This window comes from Betta splendens, chromosome 7 (assembly GCF_900634795.4).
Source record: "Betta splendens chromosome 7, fBetSpl5.4, whole genome shotgun sequence".
Classification (NCBI taxonomy): Eukaryota; Metazoa; Chordata; class Actinopteri; order Anabantiformes; family Osphronemidae; genus Betta; species Betta splendens.
In genome coordinates this window covers 17440973-17467462 of record NC_040887.2, presented here as the reverse complement: position 1 = coordinate 17467462, position 26490 = coordinate 17440973, and the positions used below count along the sequence as shown (strand labels likewise).

At 41.7% G+C, this 26490-nt stretch overlaps 2 protein-coding genes across 4 annotated transcripts; one reads left to right on the top strand and one right to left on the bottom strand.

The window, feature by feature from the left end:
• The first annotated feature begins 289 nt into the window (after window positions 1-289).
• LOC114858667 (protein kinase C and casein kinase substrate in neurons protein 1-like) lies at window positions 290-20466 on the top strand. 2 transcript variants are annotated; one of them, XM_029156162.3, is made up of 11 exons: window positions 290-635; window positions 5020-5091; window positions 12246-12375; window positions 14594-14750; window positions 14840-15075; window positions 15565-15720; window positions 15902-16077; window positions 16721-16841; window positions 16972-17078; window positions 17239-17435; window positions 17954-20466. In XM_029156162.3, the coding sequence occupies exons 3-11, from the start codon at window positions 12316-12318 to the stop codon at window positions 18061-18063; spliced, it is 1320 nt and encodes a 439-aa protein (XP_029011995.1). In that variant the 5' UTR covers window positions 290-635; window positions 5020-5091; window positions 12246-12315; the 3' UTR covers window positions 18064-20466. The 2 variants fall into 2 exon arrangements, with proteins under 2 accessions (XP_029011995.1, XP_029011996.1); XM_029156163.3 differs by lacking the exons at window positions 290-635; window positions 5020-5091 and adding an exon at window positions 10110-10297.
• On the bottom strand, window positions 18821-25967 carry LOC114858668 (SAM pointed domain-containing Ets transcription factor-like). 2 transcript variants are annotated; one of them, XM_029156164.3, is made up of 6 exons: window positions 24904-25967; window positions 22640-23013; window positions 21854-22051; window positions 21713-21757; window positions 21478-21615; window positions 18821-21365 (listed from the first exon to the last, which is right to left on the bottom strand). In XM_029156164.3, exons 2-6 carry the CDS (start codon window positions 22995-22997, stop codon window positions 21187-21189), a joined length of 918 nt encoding a protein of 305 aa, XP_029011997.1. In that variant the 5' UTR covers window positions 22998-23013; window positions 24904-25967; the 3' UTR covers window positions 18821-21186. The 2 variants fall into 2 exon arrangements, with proteins under 2 accessions (XP_029011997.1, XP_029011998.1); XM_029156165.3 differs by having other exon boundaries at window positions 21478-21612; window positions 24904-25953.
• Window positions 25968-26490: the final 523 nt, after the last annotated feature.

The following is a 26490-nucleotide window of genomic DNA, read 5'->3' as shown; positions in this document are numbered from 1 at the left end:
GTAAGATTTGTACTGAATGATGTGGACCAAAAGCTCTGCCGGGTAGCATAAGGACAGAAACAAGCAAACAAGCCTCACGCCCTCCCTGCAGTGTACTGCGATGTGGGCGTGATTGACAAGAACAAAAGGTGACGCCTCTTCTTACTATCCGCTCTCCTTATTGGTTGAACTGTGGAAGTCACACTTGAGGCTCTCCCCGTTATAAAACTTTCATAATGCTTCATAAAGCTTCTGAACATACTATGACAAAGATTTTATACTGATTTAAATATGAAATACTACACCGAAACCATTAATGCAACTGGTCCATTTGCACCTGAATATGGCAGCAAATAAGCTCCTATGAACTCGTTTGGCTATTGCTGTGACATATAAAGCATTTTAAAAGGTTCTGTTAACTCGTTTTTTTTCCTGCAGCCCATTTCTGCCATCCACTGAGAGGAAATCGCTGGGCCATCCCCCTGACGCGCGCCTGTGCCGTGGAGCTCCCCCTTGCTGCATACATCGTGATCTAGCGGATGCAGAGTCTTGCAGAGAACGCAGGGTCACCTTCTGTCACTTCAAGAGGAAATACTGAATTATTTGCAGCACAGGCAGTCGGGTAGTAGTCCACCCCAGCAGCGGCGGCATCTCTGGTAAGTCCGTCTGCCCTGTGTTGTGCGGCTCTGGGAGGAGAGGCTGAGCATCCTTTTTAGCAAAGGGCGACGCGGGGATAAAGGAGTCATCATCATTTGCTATCGTTTGAATCTTGTCTCATCTCCTTTCCGCTATCATTCTGTCCGACTAGTACAGACTATTCATTAGTAATACCGTAGCTGTAGCTATTTTGAATTATCCATGCGTCATTTTATTTGCTCTGCCGTGGTCTGCATGCGCCGATGGTAAAAAGGACTACCGTGCATCATCCAGACATATTATTATTGCAAACGCGTAATTCTAATAATGAGCCATTTAGTTTGGTTATGAACATCCAATGACCAATGATCACACCTCCTTTCGCATTGTAGGATGCCTCAAGGTGTTGTTTTCATTTGGCAGCTCTTCCCATTTTTGGCGGAACAGAATTTGACCTTAGTGTCCAAATTGTACAAGCTATGCAACGTGTTTGTCTGTTTAAATAGCGTTTCGCAGCTCATAAAGTTTTAATAAGATTTCGTATAATGCCATTCCACTGTAGTATGTGGAGATGGTGGTCAAGGCTGTAAGGGGATTGCCATTTTATGCCCCTTCGCATGCGCCAAATGGGTAAACAAGACTCGCAGTATGAGTAACGTCGATCAAAAAAGCACCTGTTCTTTTTCTTCTCATCCTCTTGGTGCATTTAACGGCGGATAAACTGCAGGAATCGCTCTGTTCTATATTTGAGGATTTCTTGGCGAAATGGACGCGAATGTTAATGAGAGCACTTGGTTTGGACGTTATGTAATTGGTTGTCACAGCGCAGCGAGAAGCGTCATTGTGTTTTTTCCCCTTGACGAACCAGCAGCACCACGGAAGGGGAGCATCCTGTTTTCTACATGGGATTAGGCGCATGTGGTCTTTTAATCATTCATCAAATCTGCTCTCGAGCTGAAATGCATCCAGGCTTACAGCTGAGCAAAGTGTCTCATAATCACATCCATGTGTTCAGCAGCACAAATGTTGTGGTGCTGTGTTTCACTGTACACCGGACGTCACTCCCCAAGCCTTGCAGCTGATGTTTTATCAAAGCATCCCCATCGCATCACGCGTCCTCTGTGCGAACGTTGCAAAGCTGTTAACGCGTGGCCTGTGACGTAGAAGATGGTAGCAGGTCGCTAGTGGCCGCCTCAGCTTGTTTTGGAGCTGTCCATGGTGCTGAACTCGCTGTTGGTTTGAGAGGTAAAGGGTTTTGCTGAACCTTTACCTCTGTCCCTCAGTATGTGTGTTTTACAGCCTATTAATGTTTGTTACAAATTAAAGGGGGAAATACAACAACACCAGTCGTGCTTTGTGACATGTGTAAAAACAGTGAGGGCTGACATGACACTGATGTACATTGCTCTTCCAGAATGGCATGGCCCCCTCCCACGGATCGTGAGGGGTCACTGTAGCTTTAGTGAGTATGAAATAAAGGTTTTGGCTCTGGCCTTCACAGTCATCAGATCTCAACTGAGTTTAGCGCTACAGATGAAATGTGTTTGGCATAATGACATCCATCTCTTCAGTGGAGTCCCCAGATTTCAATAAGTGTACCGACCTTGTTCTGGCAGCCCAACACCTTATTTAGTCACTTAAGTCTGGTTCTACCCATCTGCCACCAACTTTTGCTTCACCCTTTCTAGTCAGGTGTTTGTTTCTTAAGGACTTTCAATGTGTCTGTACGTTACATGTTGTGTTTTCTCGGTTTTCTTTTTTAAATTGGTCTTTGGCAGCCTCTCAGGAACTTTGTTGCCAGAATTTAATTATGACATGCTCTCATGCAGCCAAAGCCTTAATCTGCAGTTATCTTTGCAGAACAGTTGTGACATGTAAATGTTTATCTACTTTAGGGCCATATGACATGTATATCAAGCTTACCCCAGTAAGTGCAAGTGTTTTAGTTGAGGCAGTTCTAACGAGTGGTTTTTAGTGGTGTTTAATCCAACTTCGTTGTCTTGCCTCCACCCATAATAACTGACAGAGGATTAACAGGAGCTTGGGATTTGTGGAAAGCATTAAAGTTCAAACTCTTGTCAATTGGGTTGTTTGTTCGCGTATGTAATGTGACATAGTGAAATAAAACTGTGCACAGATTTCTTTCTCAAGTGAATAACACCTGGACCTAAATTTAATAAATAATAATTATAATAACATAGTGTTGTGGATGCTCCTGAGGCATCAGATTGCTTTTTGTAATCCCTTGTTAATGTGCTCGCTAATGAAAAGGTGTGAGTGGTGTGAGAAACACAGGAGAAACCGAAGAGCAGTTGGTCTTAGGGGCAGTCAAAGTTTCCCAAAATGCACATGAACACACAGGGGAAGAAGATGGCACAAACACCCACAGCAGCTTTCATATCGCTGCAAGAATCTTGTGGTTAATCTGCTTATAAGTCTGTTTTAGAGAGATACACAAAGATGCTAATAATATTCTCCTCATGAAATAGTTATGGAATAATCAATTTTTCTGCCATTTTTTATCTTCTATAATAAGTAGATCAAGTTAAGGGTTAGGGGGAGCAGTGTTTCTGTTTTTCTGCAGTACATCATCAGTGAGGGTTATGTTACCCTTGCCTTGTCAGTGTTTGCATTCTCTGAACCCTCGCATGGCTGTGCCTCGACCTCAGGCTCAGCACTGACTCACTATGAGCATGTTGAGCAATTCAAAATGGAGTCCCAGTATAAGCGAAGTGTTCCCCCTGCACAGCGCTTTGGATCCATACTGATGTGGATTTTGATTATACTTCGTCATGGAGGATTGAATGAGCCTCTGAATGCAGCAGTTTCAGGTCATTGCTTTGAACACTAGATGGTGTGTTCCTCATGGGCATAGCCACAGACACTGGAAAACAGTTAGTTTGTACTAGCATCCTAGATAGAGGGTTTGGTTCTAATTATCAGTTATTATCAGAATATGTTCCCCTCAAGTTCCTAGCAAACATAGAAACATGTTCTGAAACAAAAGAGTTATTTTGCCTGACAGCAGTTTAATGCTGCACAGTTTTAAATATATGGCAAGTGGGCTCATTTTCAGAGCAAACAGGTTTGTCACTTTTGGCTTTGAAAGCATCTTTTAATCTGTTACCAAACTTGTTTCTGATTAATTTTATTTCTAGCAGGCTCTTCATTACAAGGCACTGGTCTTAAAAAATATAAACAGGCGCCAGTAACATGAAGTGACCATGACTCAGCATGTTGAGGTGACTTTGTTCCAGGATTCTTGGATGTGGCCGTTTGTCACATGGAGCCCACATCTCAGGTTGCTTCACGTGATGGGTGGGTTGCTTCATCGTGACTCTGCCTCGTCCATTATCTTAACTGCTCCCACTATGCATAGGACGGGTACATGTGCCCAAATATTAAATCACGCCACAGAAAGGACTACAATACACGCATTCGATTCAAATACATGTACAAATGACGCTCCTGCAGAAAGATCAACTGAACTCGTGCAACCTCATCAGTGCCGCTCACTGATTTTCTGAGTATGAAAGACAAGACAAAATGGCCATGTGATGATATGCGCATGGCGTTGATGCGAGAGCTAGAACTAATGATTATGATTTTCTTTATTATGCTCATCACATTTTCCCAGAGCTCAAATCTATAGGCTTTCCTTCCAGCAGGCTTAAATCCAAAGATGCTCCGTCAGAGCTACAGCCTCTGTGTGCTGTCAGACCACAGATACTGAGACTAAGTTAAGATTCTCTATCCTTCTATGTAGATATTATGCAAATACAAAACATAAAACCAACAATCGGCAATGGAATTATTCAAAGGGAGGCAATGACTGAAGCAGCCGTGTTACAAAGGAGCAGAGCTGAATTACACGTTACTCACGCTGTTTGGATTCTGTTTGGATTCTGTTTGGATCTATGTAGCACCGGCTTTAGAGGTTCTGCCTGTGGGCACGTGTTGAATATCCTGCTCTGTGTGGGCAGACGACTGTTAAACGGTGGCACATGACAGATAAAAAGGTTACACTTTTAAAATTAGTGTCAGACTGAGTTTTAGCCGCAGACAGCTGAACTGATTCCATCAGTGCGATATATTGTCTCGTGCCGTTCTGAAATGACTATATAGCACATTTGCTTTATAATTCTGCTAATATTCTTTCTTCTCACAACAGCTGTTGTACCGTAAAGCTGCAATGAAGAAATTGAAGAGGCTGTTAAAATTAAATGCTCTAATTCCCACTGAGTCAAAGTTGTCTAATCTAATACTATTATTTATTATTTGAGTTCAAATACAATTCAACTACTCTCAAAGATAAATATTTAAGACTTTAGGGCTGATTTTTATATGGAGTCTGTTCTGCTCTGATCTGGTCTAACCTGTACATCGGATGTTTTCTTTCCTCAGGTGATCTCCTGCAGGGGACCAACAGCTCTCACTCAGGTTTTATGGAAACCTGACCTTCCACTGGTGAAGAAGGTGAGTTGCCTCTGCCCTCTAAAATATCATTGTTTCCATTATCTTGATTGTGTCTGACATTGTGCTGGTTTCTCAGACTCAAAACAAAAGGAGGCTTTTGTAACGTCTCTAAAGTAGTTTATAGGACACTGTCATTAGGATGTTATTTAGCAGAGGGGCCAAGATGGTTACTTAAATTGGTCTGTACTCTTAAGAATAAACTGCATGATTAGTATCACTGCTATCAGCTTCTCTGGCTGATCCTGTGGTCTCTCAGGCGTCTGTATTGTTTTAGACTCATTTCTTTGCATTTAAAGAAAATTATTTCTGCATTTATTGTCATTATCTTCTTAAGGGAGCTTGTGCTGTCTCACGGGGAGGAGTGCTAATGCCGGGGTCCTTATTGATTTCCGTGTGTGATGTCTTATTTTGTGTAGCAGTATGACAGAGCCACTCTGCAGCGGAGGGGCTCAGGAGAAAGCAGCATGATGAGTTGTTTGGTGGTTGCATGTGCAAGATGGATCATCAGAACACGATGGTCCAGTTCAGTAAAGCTTCCCTGGGGATCCTTATATTTGGACTAGTAGAGGAAGCTAGGTCAGACAAATATAGTCTGAGTTTTTACTGACAAACAAAACGTTCCCAGTTGTAGAGTCTGCAAAGAAACACACATCAAGAAACTAAAATTAAAACATGGGTGCAACCTAAGGTAGTGATTCATGCTATCTGGCATCTTATTTATGTGTAAACATATTTAATTATTGGTCTGTTGCACAGTGGCTAAAAATACTGAAAAAAACAGTTTGGAGCTGGTCATTGTATGTAGTTCACTAAGCCACTCTCTGGTTCGTGGACTATAAAACATTCTAAAGTAGGAGAGAAATATTGTGGATCGTCAGAGCTGACGGCTGCTTCCCTGCAGCTCCTGCTGAGGTCTTCATCTGAGCCATCGCTTGCCACTACTTACATACAGAACGTTTACACTTACACTTATTTATTTGCTTTCCGTCCTTATTTAACAACCACCAGTACTAGTTTGGCTCAGGGATATTGATACCTCGCTCTGCACTCCAAGTTGGCAGCGTTACCTTGACTGGCTTTAAATAAAAACCTACAGTGCCAGTTCAGACGATGATGGACCAACCGATATTCGCTCGCTGCAGTGTTGAGTCAAGTTTCTTTCCTCCAAGTTGTGTCTGTTATAACTCATATCACAGCTTGGTCTTTTCATTGTATTTTTAAGTTTGCCTGTCCACTGCTGATTACCTGGATGGTGTGTTTAAAGGATGCTCCATGGGAGCTGGAAGGGGATCAACACTATGTTATCTCATATACCTTATGAGCATTGAGATCAAAGTGCTGCTTTGCCAGAGTACGGATCTTTACTGAGCTCCTTTTGTATCTTTCCAAATCATATATGGTCTCATATACATTATTTATATTATATGCCTTGAGATATAATGGATTTTAGTCGCTGCAGTTGCCTTAATGCATAGACGCACATGTGCAGGCGATGCCTTCACATATCCATCAGTATTCAGTGCTGCATCAGGCGTCTCTGTAGTACGAATGCAGAGAGCTGCTGCATTTGAAGCACATTCCAGACTCCTTCATTTACTCAGTGCCTGGACATGAGGAAAAGCTGGACTGGAGCCTCTGAGCGCTGTGTTCCATCTCACAGCCACTTCTGCACGTCTGCAGTTCATTCCTTCATCACATTATGTCAAAACACCCCCCACCCCCGTCCTCGCTCCCTGCCCTCCACCAGCCATTTTCCCCTGTCTTCATCACACTGTCACTATAGGGGGCTTGTGGCAAGTGATCATTACATAACCACTGCAGCAGCTCGGGACACCGTTAAATCACAACTTTGTTGCAAGTGCGTGCGTGCGTGCGTGCGTGTGTTTAGATGCTACCTGTTGTGAAAAGCATGTTTTGAAATAGTAAAGTTTGAGGAAGAATCTGCGAGAGCTCCATCTAGTTGTTTCTCCATCTCTTTCTTCATAGTTTCACTTCTTAATGAAAGATTTGTGCAGATATGGTGGTATGGGTGATTCAACAGGATACCTACATGAGTGGATGGAGCCATATTAGATCACAAAGAAGCTCAGAACCATGTGATATATATTTTAACAGTGGACTGTCATCGGCCTTTTTAAAGCCTAATGCTCTGCATCAACCTAACGGGACGACACTCACACACGTACTTTTGACCGCAATACTAACGTCGACATGCTAACATGCTCATAATCACAAAATGTCACATTACTCAGTAAAGTTGATCTAATCTAGTATTTAGATCCTATTTTAGGATTGTATAACTTTGAAGTTATATAAATATGTTTCTCAGTTTCTCAGTCATGTTCTAGAAGGATGACGTTTTCAGCGTCTTTATTTTTAATCAAAGCTACATAGTTGATAATGGGGCTATATAAAGCTATAATTATCCGAAATGATTCAAATTCCTTGAGAAGGGCATGTGGTATGATATCTTGTGGCACTCTGAATGTAGTTTCTCATCATCAGCTGTTTCTCATCAGCCAGACACAGTGTAACTCCTGTGAACACGTGCACACAGAAGAAAATTTAACTTTTGAATTTCTGCTCATCTGGAATCACTTTGCTCTGCACTACACACTGAGTTCTCCTCTGAACCAGAACCACTTCAAGTTAGGCCTCCACAGCCTGACTTGCAGTGCTGTAGTAAGCAGGTTTGCACATTGCACTTAACAGATTGATCTAGTTGAAGCAGGTACCTGTGGGAGAGTTTTGATCAGCTCTTCATTGTGCTTTGTTTCCTTTACAGTAGACATGTGTGTTTCAGTTAGTACCAGGACACAAGTGTTGTACTTTATCATCATTTCTTTGTGGTAGAGATCAACACAAATATTCCTATTGTTCAGTATTTTTAAATTTCAGTCAGTTGTCATTTTAGTTTGTTAGTGTGTAACTTTCACAGGCATAGGGTCCCGGCCTGGATGAGAGGCAGCATGATGCGTCAGCACTCACTCTCTCCCTACATTCACTCACTCCCTACCAGCTCCATTTGACCTGCTGCTGATCATGACCTCTGACCTCCTTGTGGAGTGAGGAGAGAACTACAGAATCAGTGAGGCATTAAAATGATGCTACTGTTATATTATTGTTTGGATAATGTAATATATTTCTGACTTGAGAGACTCATACACAAAACAATTGTTAATTAAATTGGACACACATACAGACGTCCATAGAAGAAACAGTGATGTGGAAACTTCACGGTGCCTCTTTGGGGGCATTGGTATCAGACAGCTGAGTCATCCAGGCCTCATTCAGCTGGATGGCACAAGTCAATAACTCACAGTTGTAGCAAAATAGACAAAGGGAAGAATTCCCTTGACAAATAGAAGTGTTACAAATCTTTAGGAGATTTTAAGACAGACTGACAGTGACATCTTGATGCCTCTGGTTATAATGACAGGTGTGCTCAGACATCGCTGGGATAATGAAGCGGAGTGTAACCCTAATCAGTCTGCGGTGACAGCTTGGTTCATCCCTTACTCAGGTTTTCATATTTTCTGTGTTCCGCACTGCAACTCTTCATACTGTAGGCTGCAGAGTTAATGACATCACTGATCCCATGACATATCAAATGCCCCTTGTCTCATTTACCCTGTAAAATATGTGCACATCTCCCTGATGGATTACCACAGCATCCTCTGTAGCTTAGTCAGCAGGAAGACACTCCTTCAGGTTTGGTCATTGATTTGTTAACATCCAAAACCTTCCGCTTGTATTGAGTTGGCAGCACTTGTGTAATGAAGTTCCTCCTATTTAGCTTTCATTCAACAGTGGTTGAGTCCTGAAATCAGCAAGATGTCGTTGCATTTTCTCTCCCAGTGGCTGGAAGTGGGATGGCTTGTTGTTTACAGAAAGACAATGTTTGGACATTGTTTCATATCATTCATTCATTCATTTCACTTCCATAGATTTTCACAGTGTTTGTTACACTGACCAAAACAGAAGTAAATACTTTTAGCTGTTGACTTTACTGGTCTCTGGCTTTAGATGCGGAGGTTTCACAGTATTCGACTCCGTGAGCGGATGAAGGATGAAGGTGCACCCCCCCAGCCTTTCTCTGTTTATGTTAGTTAAGTTTCAACACTAGGTGAGTGTTTTCAGATCAGCTTACACTGGGAGACGAGCAGCTGCATCATGGATCCAACCCTCCTTCTCTTGTCTAAACCATTGCTCACGTGTCCGCCTTCTTGACCGTTACAATGCGTTAAGCCTGTGCAAGGCAGCTCCATCTCCTGGCAACGTCCAACCAGTGACACCGTGAATGAATCACATGAATCACATCTCTGTCCTGTGCTCAGCTGGGCCGTTCCACTCAGGAACAGTCTGACCAGCTCCACAGTCCAGCCTGAGCTTGCTGCACCCCCTCCCTCCCGTCACTCATGCCGCCATCACCATCTCAACACCACATCACCACATCCAACACCACATCCTCTTCTGCTCCCTGCCGATTCTCCCCATCACTCTTCCTGCTACAGTGTGCCTCCATGAACAACCTCCCTCCTTCTCGCTCATTGTGTGTCTTCTTTTACTCAGCCAGCGGCAGAGGGCGACACGCTGGGCTTATCAGACACGATCATCAGACAGTCACAAGGCATCAGAAACTGTCTGAATGTTAAACATCAGAGCAGTGCCGACGCCTAGACAAAAGCAGTTCGATCAATGAGCTTGTCATGTGCTGGGTGAAGGTCTTCCTACTGTAACAAGCTTATGGTTATGTGTTGTGGTTCTGGTAACACAGCTGACTGTTCCTCAGGTACCTGGACGTTCTGGTCACATTGTCTTACTGTGAGCTCAGCCAGTGGTGCGTTTCATGTGCGCGTTCTAGCAGTTCTAAAAGCAACGTGTTGTCCTAAAGCCTCCCAATGCTTGGCGCTCGTGTTCCCGTCAGTTCTATCTCCTATCTGCTTCTTTGGTCTTTCTCCCTGCCGACACCCTCCCCCTCCAAACCTACTCAAGTGGCAGGCTGCAGGATTATCCCTCAGCTTCTGAGACATGCTGCTGTGTTTAGACTTATAGCCCTTACTTCGGCCACAGAGGTCAAGTCTTACAAACTATAACCAAAAATAATTAGTACTTTAACATAAAGCAGCTGTAGGAACCTGTTTGGATTTGAAGATCACATTCTGAGGAGTTTCAAACATCTTTTACAATAATGGAGCCATCTGTGGTAAGTAACTGTTTTAAAGGACAGCCATTAAATTGTTAGTCTTCTGCAAACACAGCTTTCATTGAGCACAAGATTCATTTAACAGTTTAACAGCAGCAGCGAGGAGGTTCTTTAGAGTTTCAAACTCAAAGATAAATTTGTGTTTTTTGTAAAGACCAGCATTTCTCTAACTTGGCTGCAACATTATGTTTTTTTATATCCTGTTTGAATCTTTTGCTGTGACACCTTAGCCACTTAATACACTGGGGCATGTGACGTGCGATCACAGCCTTCAAAGTGGATTCACGTCAACGGCTGCAGTATAAGCCCCTCCAGGATGCTTAGTGCTCTCACCCCCCCACTGCTTTCTCCCACATTAGACACAATCAAACAAATGATGGTATGTAGGTTCTTGTGTGAGTAAGCTACGTGAGTTATTCAGATTCACTAATCTGCTCTTGTTTCACCTGAACAAGTAGAAACGTGTATGTACAGTATTCACTCTACAGAATAATTTGATTAGAGTCCTGCATGAGATTATAGATTTACACAATGCGTGCAGCACTATCTGGGAATTACTTGGTTAATCCAAATGCTTTCTAGACATCATTATCATCATCATCATCATCATCATCATCATCATCATCATCATCATCATCATCATCATCATCAGATGCCAGCTTAAGTGTGTGATTTTTGGTTGGACACTTCAGTTTTGTTGTGTTCTGGGACACCATGCAGGAGCTTAAGTGGCTTCCACTTTACTAGACAATGTACACAGGCAAGCAGAAGCTTATTGGATGACTAAGCTGAGTGACGGGAAGCTGGACCAATATTTGTGTGCTGTTAAGATTAAGAAATGCTATTTTAAGGCAGCTTAACCTTCTAGATGCACAAGATTTGCTTGCATCATGTAGCAAGTTTTTTTAACTCATTCATAACTATATCATCTATATCTATGCCGGATGGTGACCTATTTTTTACAGAAGGTGGAGCATTGTTGGGAAAGAAGAACATGTTCACATGTGTTTGTCTTTTAATTTGTTTATGATTTGGGAAGTAGATGTAATTGCTACTTGGTGGATGCTTTAAATGCTGTAAATTATCCAAACATTATTCTTGGTTACAACAAAGTTAAATCGTTTGATTCTCTGGGGAACCACTAAAACCAGAACCACTCCCACTGGAAACAAATGTTCCCCAGAAACATTTGGAATAGGAAAACTTGTGTATGTGTGATACCTTCATGAGCTGACCTTGTAGCATCATAACTTACTAAGACAATTATCTACAATGAATGGGAGGTTGGACCTGCTCACTGGAGTCCAACGCTGAGTCAGTCTGACAATGAGGGATGCTACAGAAATAAAGTTGTACTTGACTTTGAAGGATGAAGAATGGGGGAAGCTACTAATACTTAAACACGGTACAATGTAGACTGTAGAATGGCAGCCCAGATGGCCACTGCCTGCCTGTCATACAGTATGTCATCTGCACTGGCCCACACTAAACTATACAAGAATCATGCTGCAAAGTCTTTTTCAATGATTATAGTTACAATGTATAGTAAGTTTTATATTGTACCATGTGCAAATTAGCAGCATTTAGTTTTACAGATTTAGAATCCACGCCACAGTAGCACTGTAATAAACAAAGCTTATTATTTTAGGCTCATGTGGCCCATGGTCCTAAATGTTGGAGCTCTCTGTCGAGCTAGGAGCATTAGTCATGAGAGCAGGAATCCAGCAAAATGTATTAGGCTTCAAACAGAATTCAATTCCAGTATAGCATCGAATAGTCTCTTCTCCCTGAACCCAGGTGGTCAGATTAACCAGACGCCTATATGAACTCAAATAGCAGCTCTGACACTGAAAGTTTGCTTTAGTTGTCAGGCATTGATGAACTTTTGAGTTCTTTCAGGCTTGTGTTTTGTTACTGTCTCACTTCGTAATTCCCTTATCTCTTCCAGTGCATGAGGAACCCAGCTTTGCTGCACAGGACACGTTTGGTTATAAGAGTTCTTTGCCACATCCACGAAAATGTCTGGCTCCTACGATGAAAGTCTCGTCGCTGACGACACCATGGACAGCTTCTGGGAGGTAAAGACACACGACACGTCTCTGAAGCTTTTTAACCTGCATCATAATTCTTTCACCTTCTCTTTGGCGTGATATGATTTGGTCCCTTTAAGCAGAGTCTCGGCTCAACTAAGGCGAATATCATTGAGCTGTAATGGTGCTGTTTGAATCTAGCTCACATCTCCTGATCTTTTTATCTCATTCAAAGATGGTGACTGTTGTTCATCCCACTGGGTGAAAACCTTCTCAACCAAATAAACAAATGCCCTGCTGTCAAATTGATGGCTTTTAATAAAATACTGGTCCTTGGAATTCCTCTTCAGGCTTTCATCAAGCTGAACACATTCAGGAGAATAGGAGAAAAAACATCTAGAGAATACCTGAGAGAAAATTAAGCAATCAATTATTTACACAATTATTTACATTTATTGATCATTTACTTTTTAAAAGTGTGTTAACGGTTCATTGTTCCAGACATTTACTCATTTGTTGTGCTCATTCACATAGCCCACCTACAAATCTAAACCCGAACACAGGATGCCATGGTGATATTACTAGCAGATCAAGAAAGGGCCAAGCCAATTACATTATCACATAAGATGCTGTTATTAAATTGCTCCATGCAGCCTCATGTAATGCAAACCTCACAACCACAGACATTCACAAGTTAGTTAGTTCTCTCTCAACAACTGAGACCCGTGTCTGGACTGGACCTGGGCATATTTGTCTTTGAAGTGTGGTGCAAGTCTTTGTTTGTGGTACACATGGAATCATTACTAGCTATAAACATCACACAAGCTTGGTCCATCTTCAGCCTGTGTGTGTGTGCACTTTAAACTCCAAATGACTGTTAATGAATTCCCTCACAGGCTACAGAGGCGTCTTTGTATCGTGCTTCTCGCCATACAGGCACAGACAAAGAGCTTCAGTCATTTCTCCTCTGGCTGCTCCTTCACCACATGCACCTGCTTATGGCATCTGCATCTGCAACATGGTGCAGATCAGCCAACAACAATTTATTTGTAGTTATTTATCAGTGAAATCTCAGGTGTGTTTTACTGTGTAGACTCAGTCCACCAGTGTGTTGCTGTTGGTGTGACCTGGCAGTCTGTCAGAATGGCCACAGCTTACATCATCACACCTGTCTCACCGTCTCTTGGTGCTCTCATCCCCGGTGCATCTAACAGTGCAGGTCTGCATCCAGCAGACATGGCAGGCATGAGTCTGCATCATGATGTACACCCCTGCATCTACACACAGTTGTAGTTTGTGTGCATTTCTGTCTGTGCCGTCTTTCCCTGAGAATCTGTCTGCCTGCATTACACCACTCAAGCGGATTAAAGCAGTCACAGTCTGTGCACACACGCATGCACACGCAAACACAAGCCTGGGTTATTGCATAACTACACATGCACAGGCACGAGCAACCCCCCAACCATCCTCCCTTCATGTTGCTTCATGAGCTCACGCCCCCTGCAGGCATTGAGGAGGCGGAGCCACGCAGCCTGGCATTACTCTCTTTTTTAAGGATGTCTTGCTTAAGGTGGAAACATCTAAAAGGGAAAGCTCTGAATGCATTCTATATTTCAATTAGTATGTCTGTTTCCAGCTTGGATTTAAAATGTGCACATAAAGATAAAAAGCAAGTTATAAAGTCAATGGGCTCTCATACAATGGTCCTGCAAGAAAGTCATGAATGCAAAAATGTGTCAATGAATCTTTTGTTTGTTTGATCATTGTGGAGACTTTGGAACTGCTTTAACATTTACAACACTATATTATATTAAATGTAGTCATATATATATATATATATATATATATATATATATATATATATATCTCTCTATCTCTCTCTCTATATCTCTCTATCTATCTCTCTCTATCTATCTATCTCTCTCTCTATCTTCTTGTGTGTGTGTGTGTTAATGAATGCATCATGATATGAAAGAAAGCACATTTCAAACCTTAACCCTGATAAAACCAGCTTGTTTGCTTGACTGCTGCTACTTACTGTATACAATAAAGTTAACTGAAGGACAAGCTATGATCAGTTTTTATTAAAATATAGATGATGACATAAAAATGGCTACGTTGTTTGATAGTCATGCTTTTTTGTTTTCAGTGCAAAATGGATATGGACAATTGTTCTTTATGAAATCTCCATCCAAAACTCACATTTCCCCATGTGTGCAATGTATTTTAGTATTATTATTATTGATATGTTTGTCTCTCATCTCAGGTGGGGAACTACAAACGTGCTGTCAAGAGATTTGATGACGGCCATCGGCTCTGCAATGATCTGATGGGCTGCCTGCAGGAACGTGCCAAGATAGAGAAGAGCTACGGTGATCAACTCACTGCCTGGTCCAAAAGATGGAGACAGCTCATTGAAAAAGGTCACCCTTTACACTACACCAACTCTTTTGCCCAAGTTTAGGTAGCAGCCAGCTCTAAACCTGAAGCCATTCATTCTTCTGACTCGCAGGACCACAGTATGGCTCTGTGGAGCGAGCCTGGCTGGCTGTGATGACCGAGGCAGAGAAAGTGAGCGAGCTGCACCAAGACGTGAAGAACAACCTGATGAACGATGACGTGGAGAAGGTGAAGAACTGGCAGAAGGAGGCGTATCACAAGCAAATGATCGGAGGATTCAAAGAGGCCAAAGAAGCAGAGGAAGGCTTCAAGAAAGCTCAGAAACCCTGGGCTAAAAAGCTGAAAGAGGTGAGAGGCAGAGTCTTTATTCCAGCGTGATAGCACATATCATTATCTTTGTAAGTGAGCTACCAACAGACTCTTTTGGACTCAGATGTCATGTTCATTATTACTGGCCTCAATCCTGAACTCTGGACTGTCTGCATGATGCTGTCTATAGCAACAGCCATGAACAGAATACCACGCACTCAGTCCTTAATTAACTGACCAAAATACTTTGTACATAGTGACTTCACAGGTGCCACGCTGGGTTTTTCCTTCATTTAGCTCTAATCATGTTTCATTATAGTTCAGCAAAGGTCTGTCTAATATTAGACAAAGACTGGCAGCTACTGACCTGACTGTGATCCAGTATAATATAGGATGAATGAAATCCTTCCTATAAAAGGAAGAAAAATTAAATGTAAAATGTAGTTACATACATGACATGTTGTGGATGACACTAAAATAGATTATGTGTCTGGGCATCATTAATGCAATGTGTGCTGGGACCTGCAGATGGAGACAGCTAAGAAAGCGTACCATATGGCCTGCAAGGAGGAGAAGCTTGCTGCAGCCCGAGAGGCCAACGGCAAAACCGAGGCTTCCGTAACACCAGACCAGCAGAAAAAACTCCACGAGAAAGTGGACAAATGCAAACAGGATGTGCAGAAGGTGAGAACAACATTAATGCCAAGTACAGTAAGCATTTTGGGTTTATGGTTTGAGGAAAGTAAGTTTCCCAAATAAATACATTTACAGATATGAAAGTTAACAATAAAACAATAAAATATAACCAAAAAATTAGCTCTGATCTCTGCCTGTGTTACCAGTGTGTTTTCTGTCTCTGTCTCAGGCCAAAGAAAAGTATGAAAAGTCTCTGGAGGAATTGAATAAATGTACTCCTCAGTACATGGAGAGCATGGAGCAGGTCTTTGACCAGTGCCAGCAGCATGAGGTCAAGAGGCTGACATTCCTCAAGGAGGCGCTGCTGGACATCAAACGTCATCTTAACCTCACTGAGAACCAAAGGTCTGTCAGACTGAGGCAGTCGGTTTTATTACTGTCTGTTCTGATTATTGACTCAGTAAAATACAATAGCATGCAAATGCTTGCATCATCAACATATGCACATCAACATCATAACAATTCTCCCGTCCACTAAGGGTCTGAGTTCAATAATAATGTTGCCAATGAATGGAAAACAGTTGCAGTATGATTTTGTCCCATTGCTTCAGTTTGAGTGATCTCTATACACGTCTGAGCCAAGCATGCGTTTTTCATTAACGCTGAGACTCACAGCACTAATTAATTGATGAATTAGCTGTGACGTTTCTGCCAAGCTCAATCTTGCTCAAAGTAAACGCTCATCAAATTTGAGTTTGTTTTAAATCTGCATGCTACAAAAACAACTGTGGGCAACTGCAACTTAGCGTTGAGTTAAATCACAGTGTGAATGTTGATGTAACTTTATCCTGAAATAGGCCAAATACATCAGCTGCTCACAGCTTCAGCTCGAGCAGTAAACACACAAAGACGTCTCAGTCTTGTCGTGACCCAACGGAGCTCGCTCTCAACTCACAATCTGAACTGCAGAGTATAGACTGTGGTGCAGCAGCTCCAGGTCCCTCCTGTCACTTTATTGTCACTGTTTGTTCCATTTTCTCCTCCTCAGCTATTCCACCATATACAGAGAACTGGAGCGTACGATCTTGGGTGCAAACACACAAGAGGATCTCAAGTGGTTTAGCAACAATCACGGGCCTGGAATGCATATGAACTGGCCTGCGTTCGAGGTACAAACCTACACACACACACACACACACACACACACACACACACACACACACACACACACACACACACACACATATATAATCTTAACTTTGGGGGCTTTTCTTTGTTTCCTTTCATTTCCCACACTAGGAATACAACCCAGACCAAGCCAGTGCTCCTCCAAAGAAGAAGAAACCAGACGGAGCCCCACCCACTCCAAGCACTGACCATGTGGCTCCACCTGGTGACCGCAGCAGGTTAATTCAGCCAATCACACTTATCAAAACACTTATTAATCATGAAATTAAGTTACATTATCAACAGTTTCAGTTTGACTTTACCAGTAGAGAGTCCACACTACAGTTCTGTGACCACTGCTTAAAAAGTCACAGACCGACCTGTTTCTTTCTCCCTCAGCGTGAGCAGCTATGATAAGAATCAAGCGTACTCGACCGAGTGGTCTGACGACGAGCAGCCTGCTGCGTACTCTGGCAATGAAAATGGTGGCAATGGGAACTCCTTCGAAGACGATTCCAGCACTGGGAGAGGGGTCCGCGTCAGGGCTCTCTATGACTATGACGGCCAGGAGCAGGATGAACTCTCCTTCAAAGCAGGTGATTCTGTCTGACAGCATCTTGGTAATAAATGAAGTCAGCTGGTTGAGGCTCTCAGAACACAGCAGTGTTAAGTCAACAAGGACAAATCACATTCTCAACCTTCACATGACTACTAGCAAAGCTTTGGCTTTGCGGTCATGACTGCTAATAGCATCTATATACTATTTATACCAACACAGGTGGAGATCAGGTTTTTCAGGTCACCTCAGGCCATCTGACAGTGGCTGCAGGCTTTTAGGCTGAATGCTTACATATAGCGTGTGTATATTACAAACCTAATGCATTACTTGACATCTGAAGGAAGAAAGGGATTAAATAAACATTTGAAAATTTTACAACCTTTGTGTTTACATCTGCGTCTGCATCAGCATGAGACAAGAAAATAGGTGATGATATATGTTCTGTTTCTTAGTGTTATTTGATGGTGAAGATTGCGCTAGCAGGTGGAGCTGCTTGGTTTATCTCTATTAACTAGGTGACTCAGGTGTATTTAACGGCTGCTGTCCCCTTCACAGGTGACGAACTGACCAAGACTGAGGATGAAGACGAGCAGGGCTGGTGTAGAGGTCGTTTGGACAACGGCAGAGAGGGACTGTACCCCGCCAATTATGTTGAGCCAATCTAGTCACATGACTGGACAAGGACATGCCATTGGAGGCAGCATGAACTGCCCCATCCAATCGCACCGCACATAGCCAGAGACTTATGAGCAACACATCCCCTGCCCAACAGATGCGCAGAAATAAAACCTTAGTAACCTAAAAGACAATATATGAGTATAATCCAGTTTATCCAGCTTTTGGGGTGGGTGGACTTAAACAGTAAAGTGGGAGCAGCAGTTATTGCAGTATATACACACTCAAATATAACATCAAGTGCAGGAACACTTTACTTCTCTGTGTAGCTGGGTTGAACATATAATGCAGCTTATTCTGTTCTATTGAATACGGGGAGATTATATAATGAGTTCCACCCATTTGACCTGCATTGTGTATATACGGTGTGACGACATTTCTGTGTAGAGTTTCTAATGCTGTGTGTGGCTAGTTGTCATTCTTCTACTGGAAACGTTGTTTCGTGTTCCACAGCGTTTCCACGGCCCGTCACAGGCAGCGTCCTCTTTCTGTTCATGACCGTTTTTCTGTGTGACTTGGTCCAGCCCCTTTTCCAGTGTGTGCAGTGCTGTGTGTTTCTAACTGTTTCCAAACTTGCATAGCAGCATGCGCTATGCAACGACTTGCATTCCCTGAGTCCTGCAGCCTTGTGCAGGCTACAACTTGATGCAACACTTCTACAAATGCAGAGTTCACGTTTGAGCATCACGTGCGTTTGGACAGGCACGCACTTCTGTTGTCATGGCGACAGGCTTGTGGACGAACTGATTTCATGTGTGTTTGTTTTTTTTTTTCGTTTGACTTTACCATCTTCATGAACCTCATGGAAAGAATACACTGATTCTGCAGGAGCTTTCATTGTTGCAGGTATTCAGGTTTTAATCCAGTACTGCGAGCAGGAAACACAGATACATTCCCTCAGAGTGAAGCCAGAACAAGTTCTATTTCTTCAGATTGCTGCCTGAACTGGGCCTGTTTCTTCCACAGATACGTTACTGTGCTACAGACTGTTGCTGTCCAAAAAGGATATGAATGTACTAGTGTTTGGGCTTGAACCGCAGCAGTAGTCGGAACATGTTACTCTGGTGTCATTTCAGACCCTTACTAGCGTGAAGCGCTAGTTACAGCAAACGGCCCACTCCCTTGCTGAGCCAAAGACCCAGTACCTGTTTTCCTTCCCTGCAATAACGTATCACACTTGAAAAGATCGATGTGTAGCTGTCTCCCAGTCCACACAAACTTCATTTCTCTGCAAAACACTGTGTAATGACACAAGGAAAACGTAATCACACAAACATACTGTGCTGCATTTTCTTACACAGCACGTCATGTTATTTAAAGTCTTGCTCCATAGAAATGAAATTTTCTGAATGAATATTCCAATTTGTCAAATGCCGATTATTTAGATATCTTGCTCCAAGTTGTACCTAAACATCTGATTATGTGGGAGTGAAGCTTTTTATAACTTAGTTGTCCTCAATTCCTGAGATTGCCTGGACGAACACGCCGATGTGTTTAGCTCTGTGTCTGAAAGAGGATTTGACAGGTTTGAATCTCGCACATGAGGAGAAACACATCACCAGCTCACAAGTTGTGTCTTAGAATCAAGCTGTCCAGCATAGCAAAAAGGACTCTCACGCCACACACACACACACACACACACACACACACACACACACACACACACACACACACACACACACACACACACATTAAGCAGACTGTGTAGACAGTACATGCAAGCTCAGACACATTACCAGGTTAATATTTTTGGGGGAAGCATCTTCATCATCCAGTGTGTATGAGTTGTGTAAATGTATCACAAAATAAAATGTAAAAAAATGCAAGTGATTGACTATTAAGACAAAATGTAGTGTTATACATGTAAATGTGTTTCATTAAAATAACAGCAATGGAAAACATATTAACTAATAGAAACATATTGTATGAATTTCATTGCAATGGAATTGTCAGTGTATCATACAAGCGTGACATTATCCCACGCTGTCAGATTTGTATATGATGATGTAATTTAAAGATTATATTCTATTGTAACTGTACAACTGTGTTGAGTTGAAAAATAAGACCTAACCATGTTGAGGCAGTAAAAGTGTAATGTAAATGCTTTTTTATGTTGATGATTTCTTCCTTATGCACACGGGAACAACGACCCTATATTAGCGGACTAGATGATGTATGTTCATAGTTAGTGATGTACTTTTCTCTCCTAACTGGTGTAGTGCCTGTTCATCTTGATGTAACAAGAAGTTGACAAGAATTTAAATATGCATAAAGATGATTATGATTATCACAGATAATAAGAACATAGTTAAAAACCTGAATCAAATTTGTTGTGATGGTGTCAATATTGCGATACTGGTTTGAAAGGGAAACAAGTTTGTTGAAAAACAGAATGTAGTGTCTGTGTGTTTCTTATGCATGGACATGGTCAGATTTATTATTCCTTGTTTGCCTTTAAATAGACAACACTTGATTTATTACTATTCCCTATTACCAATGAAAGAAATAGAATTTGTAAATATCAATGCATAAAATATGTATTGCTCTGCAATAGTCTTAGCAAATGAATGATGTGTCTATAGAAAAAACAGAAAGAAATACTATTGAAAAATGTTTAATTAGCTTTCCCTAAAACTAGCTGTTAACTTAGCTTAGCATGAAGGGTAAAAGTGGGTGAAACACAGTTAATGTAATCTTTTAATTTTTACAAATAAACAATTACAAAAGATATACATAGTCCAAAAACGAACTGTACCTTTGGTTTCACTCTTTTTTACTAATGCTACACTAAGCTAACAGTGTCGAAACAACTAAATTATTAATAATTGCATGGATCTCTGTCTTCAAGGAAATAAAAAGCCAAATTTACCATTTCTTTAGTAGTTACACAATCAAGCAGACCAGAACTAAATTTAAAACATCAAGAGCATCGAAGGAAACAAAACATTCAAAATAATAACAATTCAGTAAAATCTTGATAGGCAGGAGTGCATGTTTTGATAGGCAGTCATTAAAGAGCATGAATGAGATTCAGAGTTGTTGTTACTTCTACCCTATGCCCAGCATATCTTTGGTTCCTCTTTGACTCATTCTTATGCGTTTGATCTTCTTCATCATACAGGTTTGACAAACTGGTAGACAAGCCTGCGGGACACATCGGGCTTTCGAATAATGCCTTTCTTGTAGTACTGACGTATGGAGCGGCTCAGTTTGTCATAGTTCATAGCCGGCCGATTCTTCCTGATGCCCCACAGCCTGGCCACATGAGCCGAGTCTTCAATTTTGAAAATTCCTTAGGGCAGAACAAACACAAAATTTACCTGTAGCTAAATCACATTATAAATCAAACAATTTATAAAACGTGTTTTTGCTTGAAAAGACTAAACAGTGCGTTAGACCTATACCTTTCTCTTTGTTGAGCCAGCGTATGCAGCAGCTGTAGTTGTGCGGCTTGAGGAGCAGCTCTCGGAGGAATTGCCACAGGTGGATGGGCTGACTGGGATAGTTGGACATCATGTCTGACCACGAATCGCCCTTCGCTGCTGGCAGGGAAAAGATTTCCAGAAACCAGATGGTAGTGATTTATTCAGTTGTGTGTGTTTTTGTTACTTGCTAAATATTAAAATGCAGATGACTCACCAGACTCATCGTCTTCTGGTGGGCTGCACTCCTTCATGGCTGCAGCTGAAAAAAAACAAAGAAGAACTAAAGAATTCATCCATTCATCCTGCTCAGTTTTGACTTTGCTAATTTAATTTACTGGTGTTGTGTGGTTCTTACCTGATCTCCATATGTCCAGATGAGCATACAGCATGTCCCCAAACTGCCAAGAGTGTTGTCTGAAGTCTGCTTCTGTCATGGAGCACAGATCTTTCCCTGCCTGGCCCTGAAACACGGTACTGACCTGAGGCAGCCTGTACATGTGTTCAGTCCACAACAGCCACTTCTGAACATGCACACAGCTCCAGTCCAGAGGATCTGACGCCACAAGCAGCAGAGACAAGGTATTATCTTTAGCATAGCCCCCCTCACATCCAGCAGCAATTAATTACTACATGTATTTAAATTGCTGGTGAATAATAACTAGCAAAACATGAAGGTCAGTTTGCTCACTACTATTTTAGACTTGATAAAGCAGAAATAGTACAACAGTTAAATATTGGATATAGTTTGACAATCACTGGCCACATGCACAGGGATACTATTATTAGCATGAGATACTTATAATCGTTGAAATTTATAAGTAGAGGTGCTGTAAAGAATACAATAATGCTTTAAATGCTCTTATGTCCACTAACTTCAGACCCATGAAAGAAACGCAAACAGTGGCACAGTGGCACAGTGGCTGGTTCCAAGGCTGAACAAAAAGACAGTTCATAATAAGAGAAGAGGCTCCTCTGTCAACATCAGAGTTTGCACAAGGTGGGCACATCCACAGATGCTCAGTGTGTCACTTGTGCTGCTGTAGATGTTGATGCGTGAGCAAACAACATGTTCTACTGAAGTTGTTTCTATTTAAATGAGCCTGTGTGAAGAAATGACAATAGGCCGCTGTTCTTTCTTTACCTGCTGCGATGTTGAGCAGCTTGCAGGCTGTGTCGATGTCTTTCAGTACCTCCCCCACCACCATCGTCTGGACCTGCTCCAGAGGACACTCCTCCACCTGAGCCTCCATGTCTGCGGAGGCTTGGCTGGATGTGGAGGGGTTCAGCTCTGGAGTCCTGGAGGGAGGAGCAGTGGAAGCGGGGGTCTCCCAGGGGTTCTCCTCTTTATCACAGCGAGGGAGGTAGACCCCTGGCCAACTAATCTCAGTGAGCCCCAACAAACTGCAAGGTGGTTTAATGTCCTCCACCTCGTCCCCCCAGGTGTCGGCCTGGGGGTGCCTGATGTAGAGAGCTGAGTATTCACAGCCTGGACTCCCCATGCTCAGACTCCTTTATCTGTGAAAGGAGAAAATGTCGTTCTCACAGCTGGTTGTCATCAGTTTGGCAACAGATGTGCACCCGACATGACACCGGAACGATTTTAATAATGTGTTGAAGCCATGCACGGACGCCCAATATTTAAACATGAGCAATCCTAAAGTAAACGTGACATTTGTTCTGTTAAGATTTCTTTGTTGGGATGTAATTTTAAATGAGGAAGGAGGCTTTTCAAATAAACCCATGGAACATTTCCGTGAGTTAAATAAACAGAAGTTGCTGTATGTAATACAAAACTTCATTTGAGGGTTTCCCATTAATCTTCCTATTTGAAATATGTAGGTCAAACAGGGTCAGACTGGATCAAATTAATAATTTTGTGACAATTTTGACATTGTGACCCTTTGACATTGTTTCATCTACTTTCCTTAGAGATGTAAATATAGATAATGAAAGACGATCAAAGCCTTGTTTTAAAGTTATTATTAGTGGATGATCGTTTAGTTTAGCTGGGTTTGTTGAATATCACATATTAAAAGAAAACAAATGCAGCAAGATGACAAAACTTATCAGACATTTACAGCAAATTAAATCTAGGTAGAAATCTGAAGGGTGGGTCAGAACTGGAGCATATTCATCATCGCATGAGTAAATAAACAGCTCACCAGGCAGGGAGTGGTGCTGATGATAGATAAAATCGCTTTAGTTAGTTTGACACAGTTGTGTTTATGCATTTATAGTAAAAAATGTATTTGTCAGATTATAGCTTTCATTAGTCTAGTCTAAGAGTTCAACCTGGTGATGACAGAGCGGTCAGGTGACCTCTCCTCAATCAAAGTCAGTTTCAAAACAACAGCACATGGGGTGAGGTGGTGTGATAAAGCGCAAAGCAGGTGTTTTCTTAAGAAAACAAAGAACACTGTACTCCGCCAAAGACAAGTAAAGAGGTGAAAAATGTACAGACATGGATAAAAGGGACACATGTCATTTATTAAGAGTGAACTTCTGTTTAGGATGTAGGTTTAGACATGTCTGAATCAGCTACAAAGTTTGCTCTAGTATCATTTCTAAATTTTAAATGATCCATGTTTAGAAAAAAAAACAAGCCTCATATTTGTCAACTCATGTTTAGTACTTGTTAAACTGATGTTGGCAGCCTTTAGTGGACGTGAGAGTCTGGTCAGCCTTTGCATCCTGCATTCCGCAGCTCTGGACAAACAGCAGGTGATAGCACCTTTGTGAGCTGTACTAGGGACGTTGTGTGTTAGTGGGTGTGTGTCTGTAGGAGCCTACGTAGCTGTGTGTATACTAATGTGGAATGAGAAAAGGTAAAAGCTACACATTTATAGTCAATGTTCTCTGCAGTTGTTTATTGTCCCAGTCACTCTGCCTTTTTTCTTTTATTATAATAATTTCCATGCAAGCATGAATTATAAAGTAAAGAGAAAATGTAGAGACATTAACAGACAGAGCAGGCTTAAATGGTTAAAGATATTGTTACTATTGTTACTACAGAGGTGATTCTAGTGATGCTAGCACAGTAACAGTAGTGAAAAGCTTGAACTGCAAAATCCCACCTTCAACTTCTTTCACATCTGTATATTTCCTATTGTAACATGATTAATTGCAAAAAGGCCTGCAGTAATATTTAACTTTAAATGATTCTTTGTCATTTCAGGCCCAACATTGACAACTAACTATTGATAAATGAATTTCAAAGAATGTATTATTCTTTGAAATTCATTTATCAATAGTTTATTGTAGCAGTTTTCAAGTAGCGTTACATAAACACCTTTTAACAATAAACTGTTAACGTGTGCTTCCACATACATTTTTAAATCCAGTGTGAGTATGAATGTGTGTGAAGTGTAAATGTGTGTGAAGAACCTGCATAGCGCTCCTGCTCACCTTCTATCTAGAGTTTAATGCTGGGAGTTCTTTTCAGCTCTGCCAGGTTCTTTTCCGTTCTCTGTCAACGTTCAGATCCTCTGGAAGCTCTACCTGCAGGTTAGCGATGTGCTGCAGCAAGGTGAGTTTTTGCTCTGAGACCTGGATCACTCCGCAGCTTGCTGTCCTGTCCCCATTAGCATGAGTTTGACTTATTTGGGACACAGGGCCTTTGTGACACATCAATTCTGAAAGAAAAGGGTGCGTCCCACTGAGGGAGGGTGCTACTTAAGTGCCTACTTAATAATGACTTGGGGCAGTATGTTACTTAAGTAAACAGAGCTTTAACAGCCTGGGGGAAAGCTATGGAGAAGCTGATGACAATGTTCAAATGTTGTGAACATACAACCCAAACCTGCTGAAGTTACAGCTAAAGTTTGTTGCAGTCAAAGTTCATTCCGTGTAGGAAGGAATGAAATCAGAGTGATGACATGGTTTGGAGCCAACAACCCTGATCACAACTTTATCAAGTGTAATTAAACAAAGGGTGTATGGATGAGGAGCATCCAGTTACTGATGGAAAAAAGGAAGGAAGGAAAACGAAAAAAACATCACAGTGACTGTAACTCTGATGTGCTAATGATTCCTCTTCAAGTACCTATGGTGTTTGTACGTGAGATCTGTAGAGGTGGATTTGAGAGAATGCCATCTATAAAATATGTTTTTTTAATCTGAGAGAAATAAGGAGTTGCTGCTGTAATTAGATCCTTCAATAGGACTTGAAAACTGTTACAAGAGAAAGTTGAATAACTGGTATTCGTAGAGAGCAGAGGTGCTAAAGTGAGAGAAAGTGTGAGTAAATGTTTGCTTAAGCTAAACAGTAACGTTTGCGCTGTTATGTTGAAATATTCTAAAGAGCTGCAGTCTCCACCCATATACAGTAAATGTTCTTACAAGCAGTACAATTACTTCTAAGGTAATGAAGATGCTCACACAACTGTGTCTGAAAATCAAGCAGTCACCAGTTAATGTCACTTCACATCAGGTCACTCAGCTGCTGCACTCCATCTACAGCCTTTATATTTGTTTAGCATCCTGCTGAGACACATTTACATGAAACGGTGGAACTGTGCAAATGGCAAGCGTTTCTTCCTAATGAGGTCAGATTGTTCGGACACAATACACTCTAAGAAAAGACAGAAAGGCTGTGAAGCACTGCATGCACCATTTGACCAGTAAACCTCCAGGCAACACGTTAATAATTCCAAGCTGAAGCATACAACAGCCAAAAACCTGCTCATGAGCCATTTACTGACTGTGGTATGTCAATTACAGCTTTAGATCTGATCTAGTTGATATTTCTGTGCATTTCCTAGCACTGAGGATAATTTGTTTTTTATTACAGTTGACTGCGTCTCAAATTGGTGAAGTGCTATTAAGGGTGTGGCAACAGCTGAGTCCTTTATCTGAAGTGATTAAGCTACGAAGGTGTGTGACACCTGATAGAAAAAAAATGTTATAAAATCAAATCCTGTAACAGTATCCACAGGATTGGACTTATATTACATGTATTTCTAAATGCCAAATTAGAGAGAAACAATGTAGACA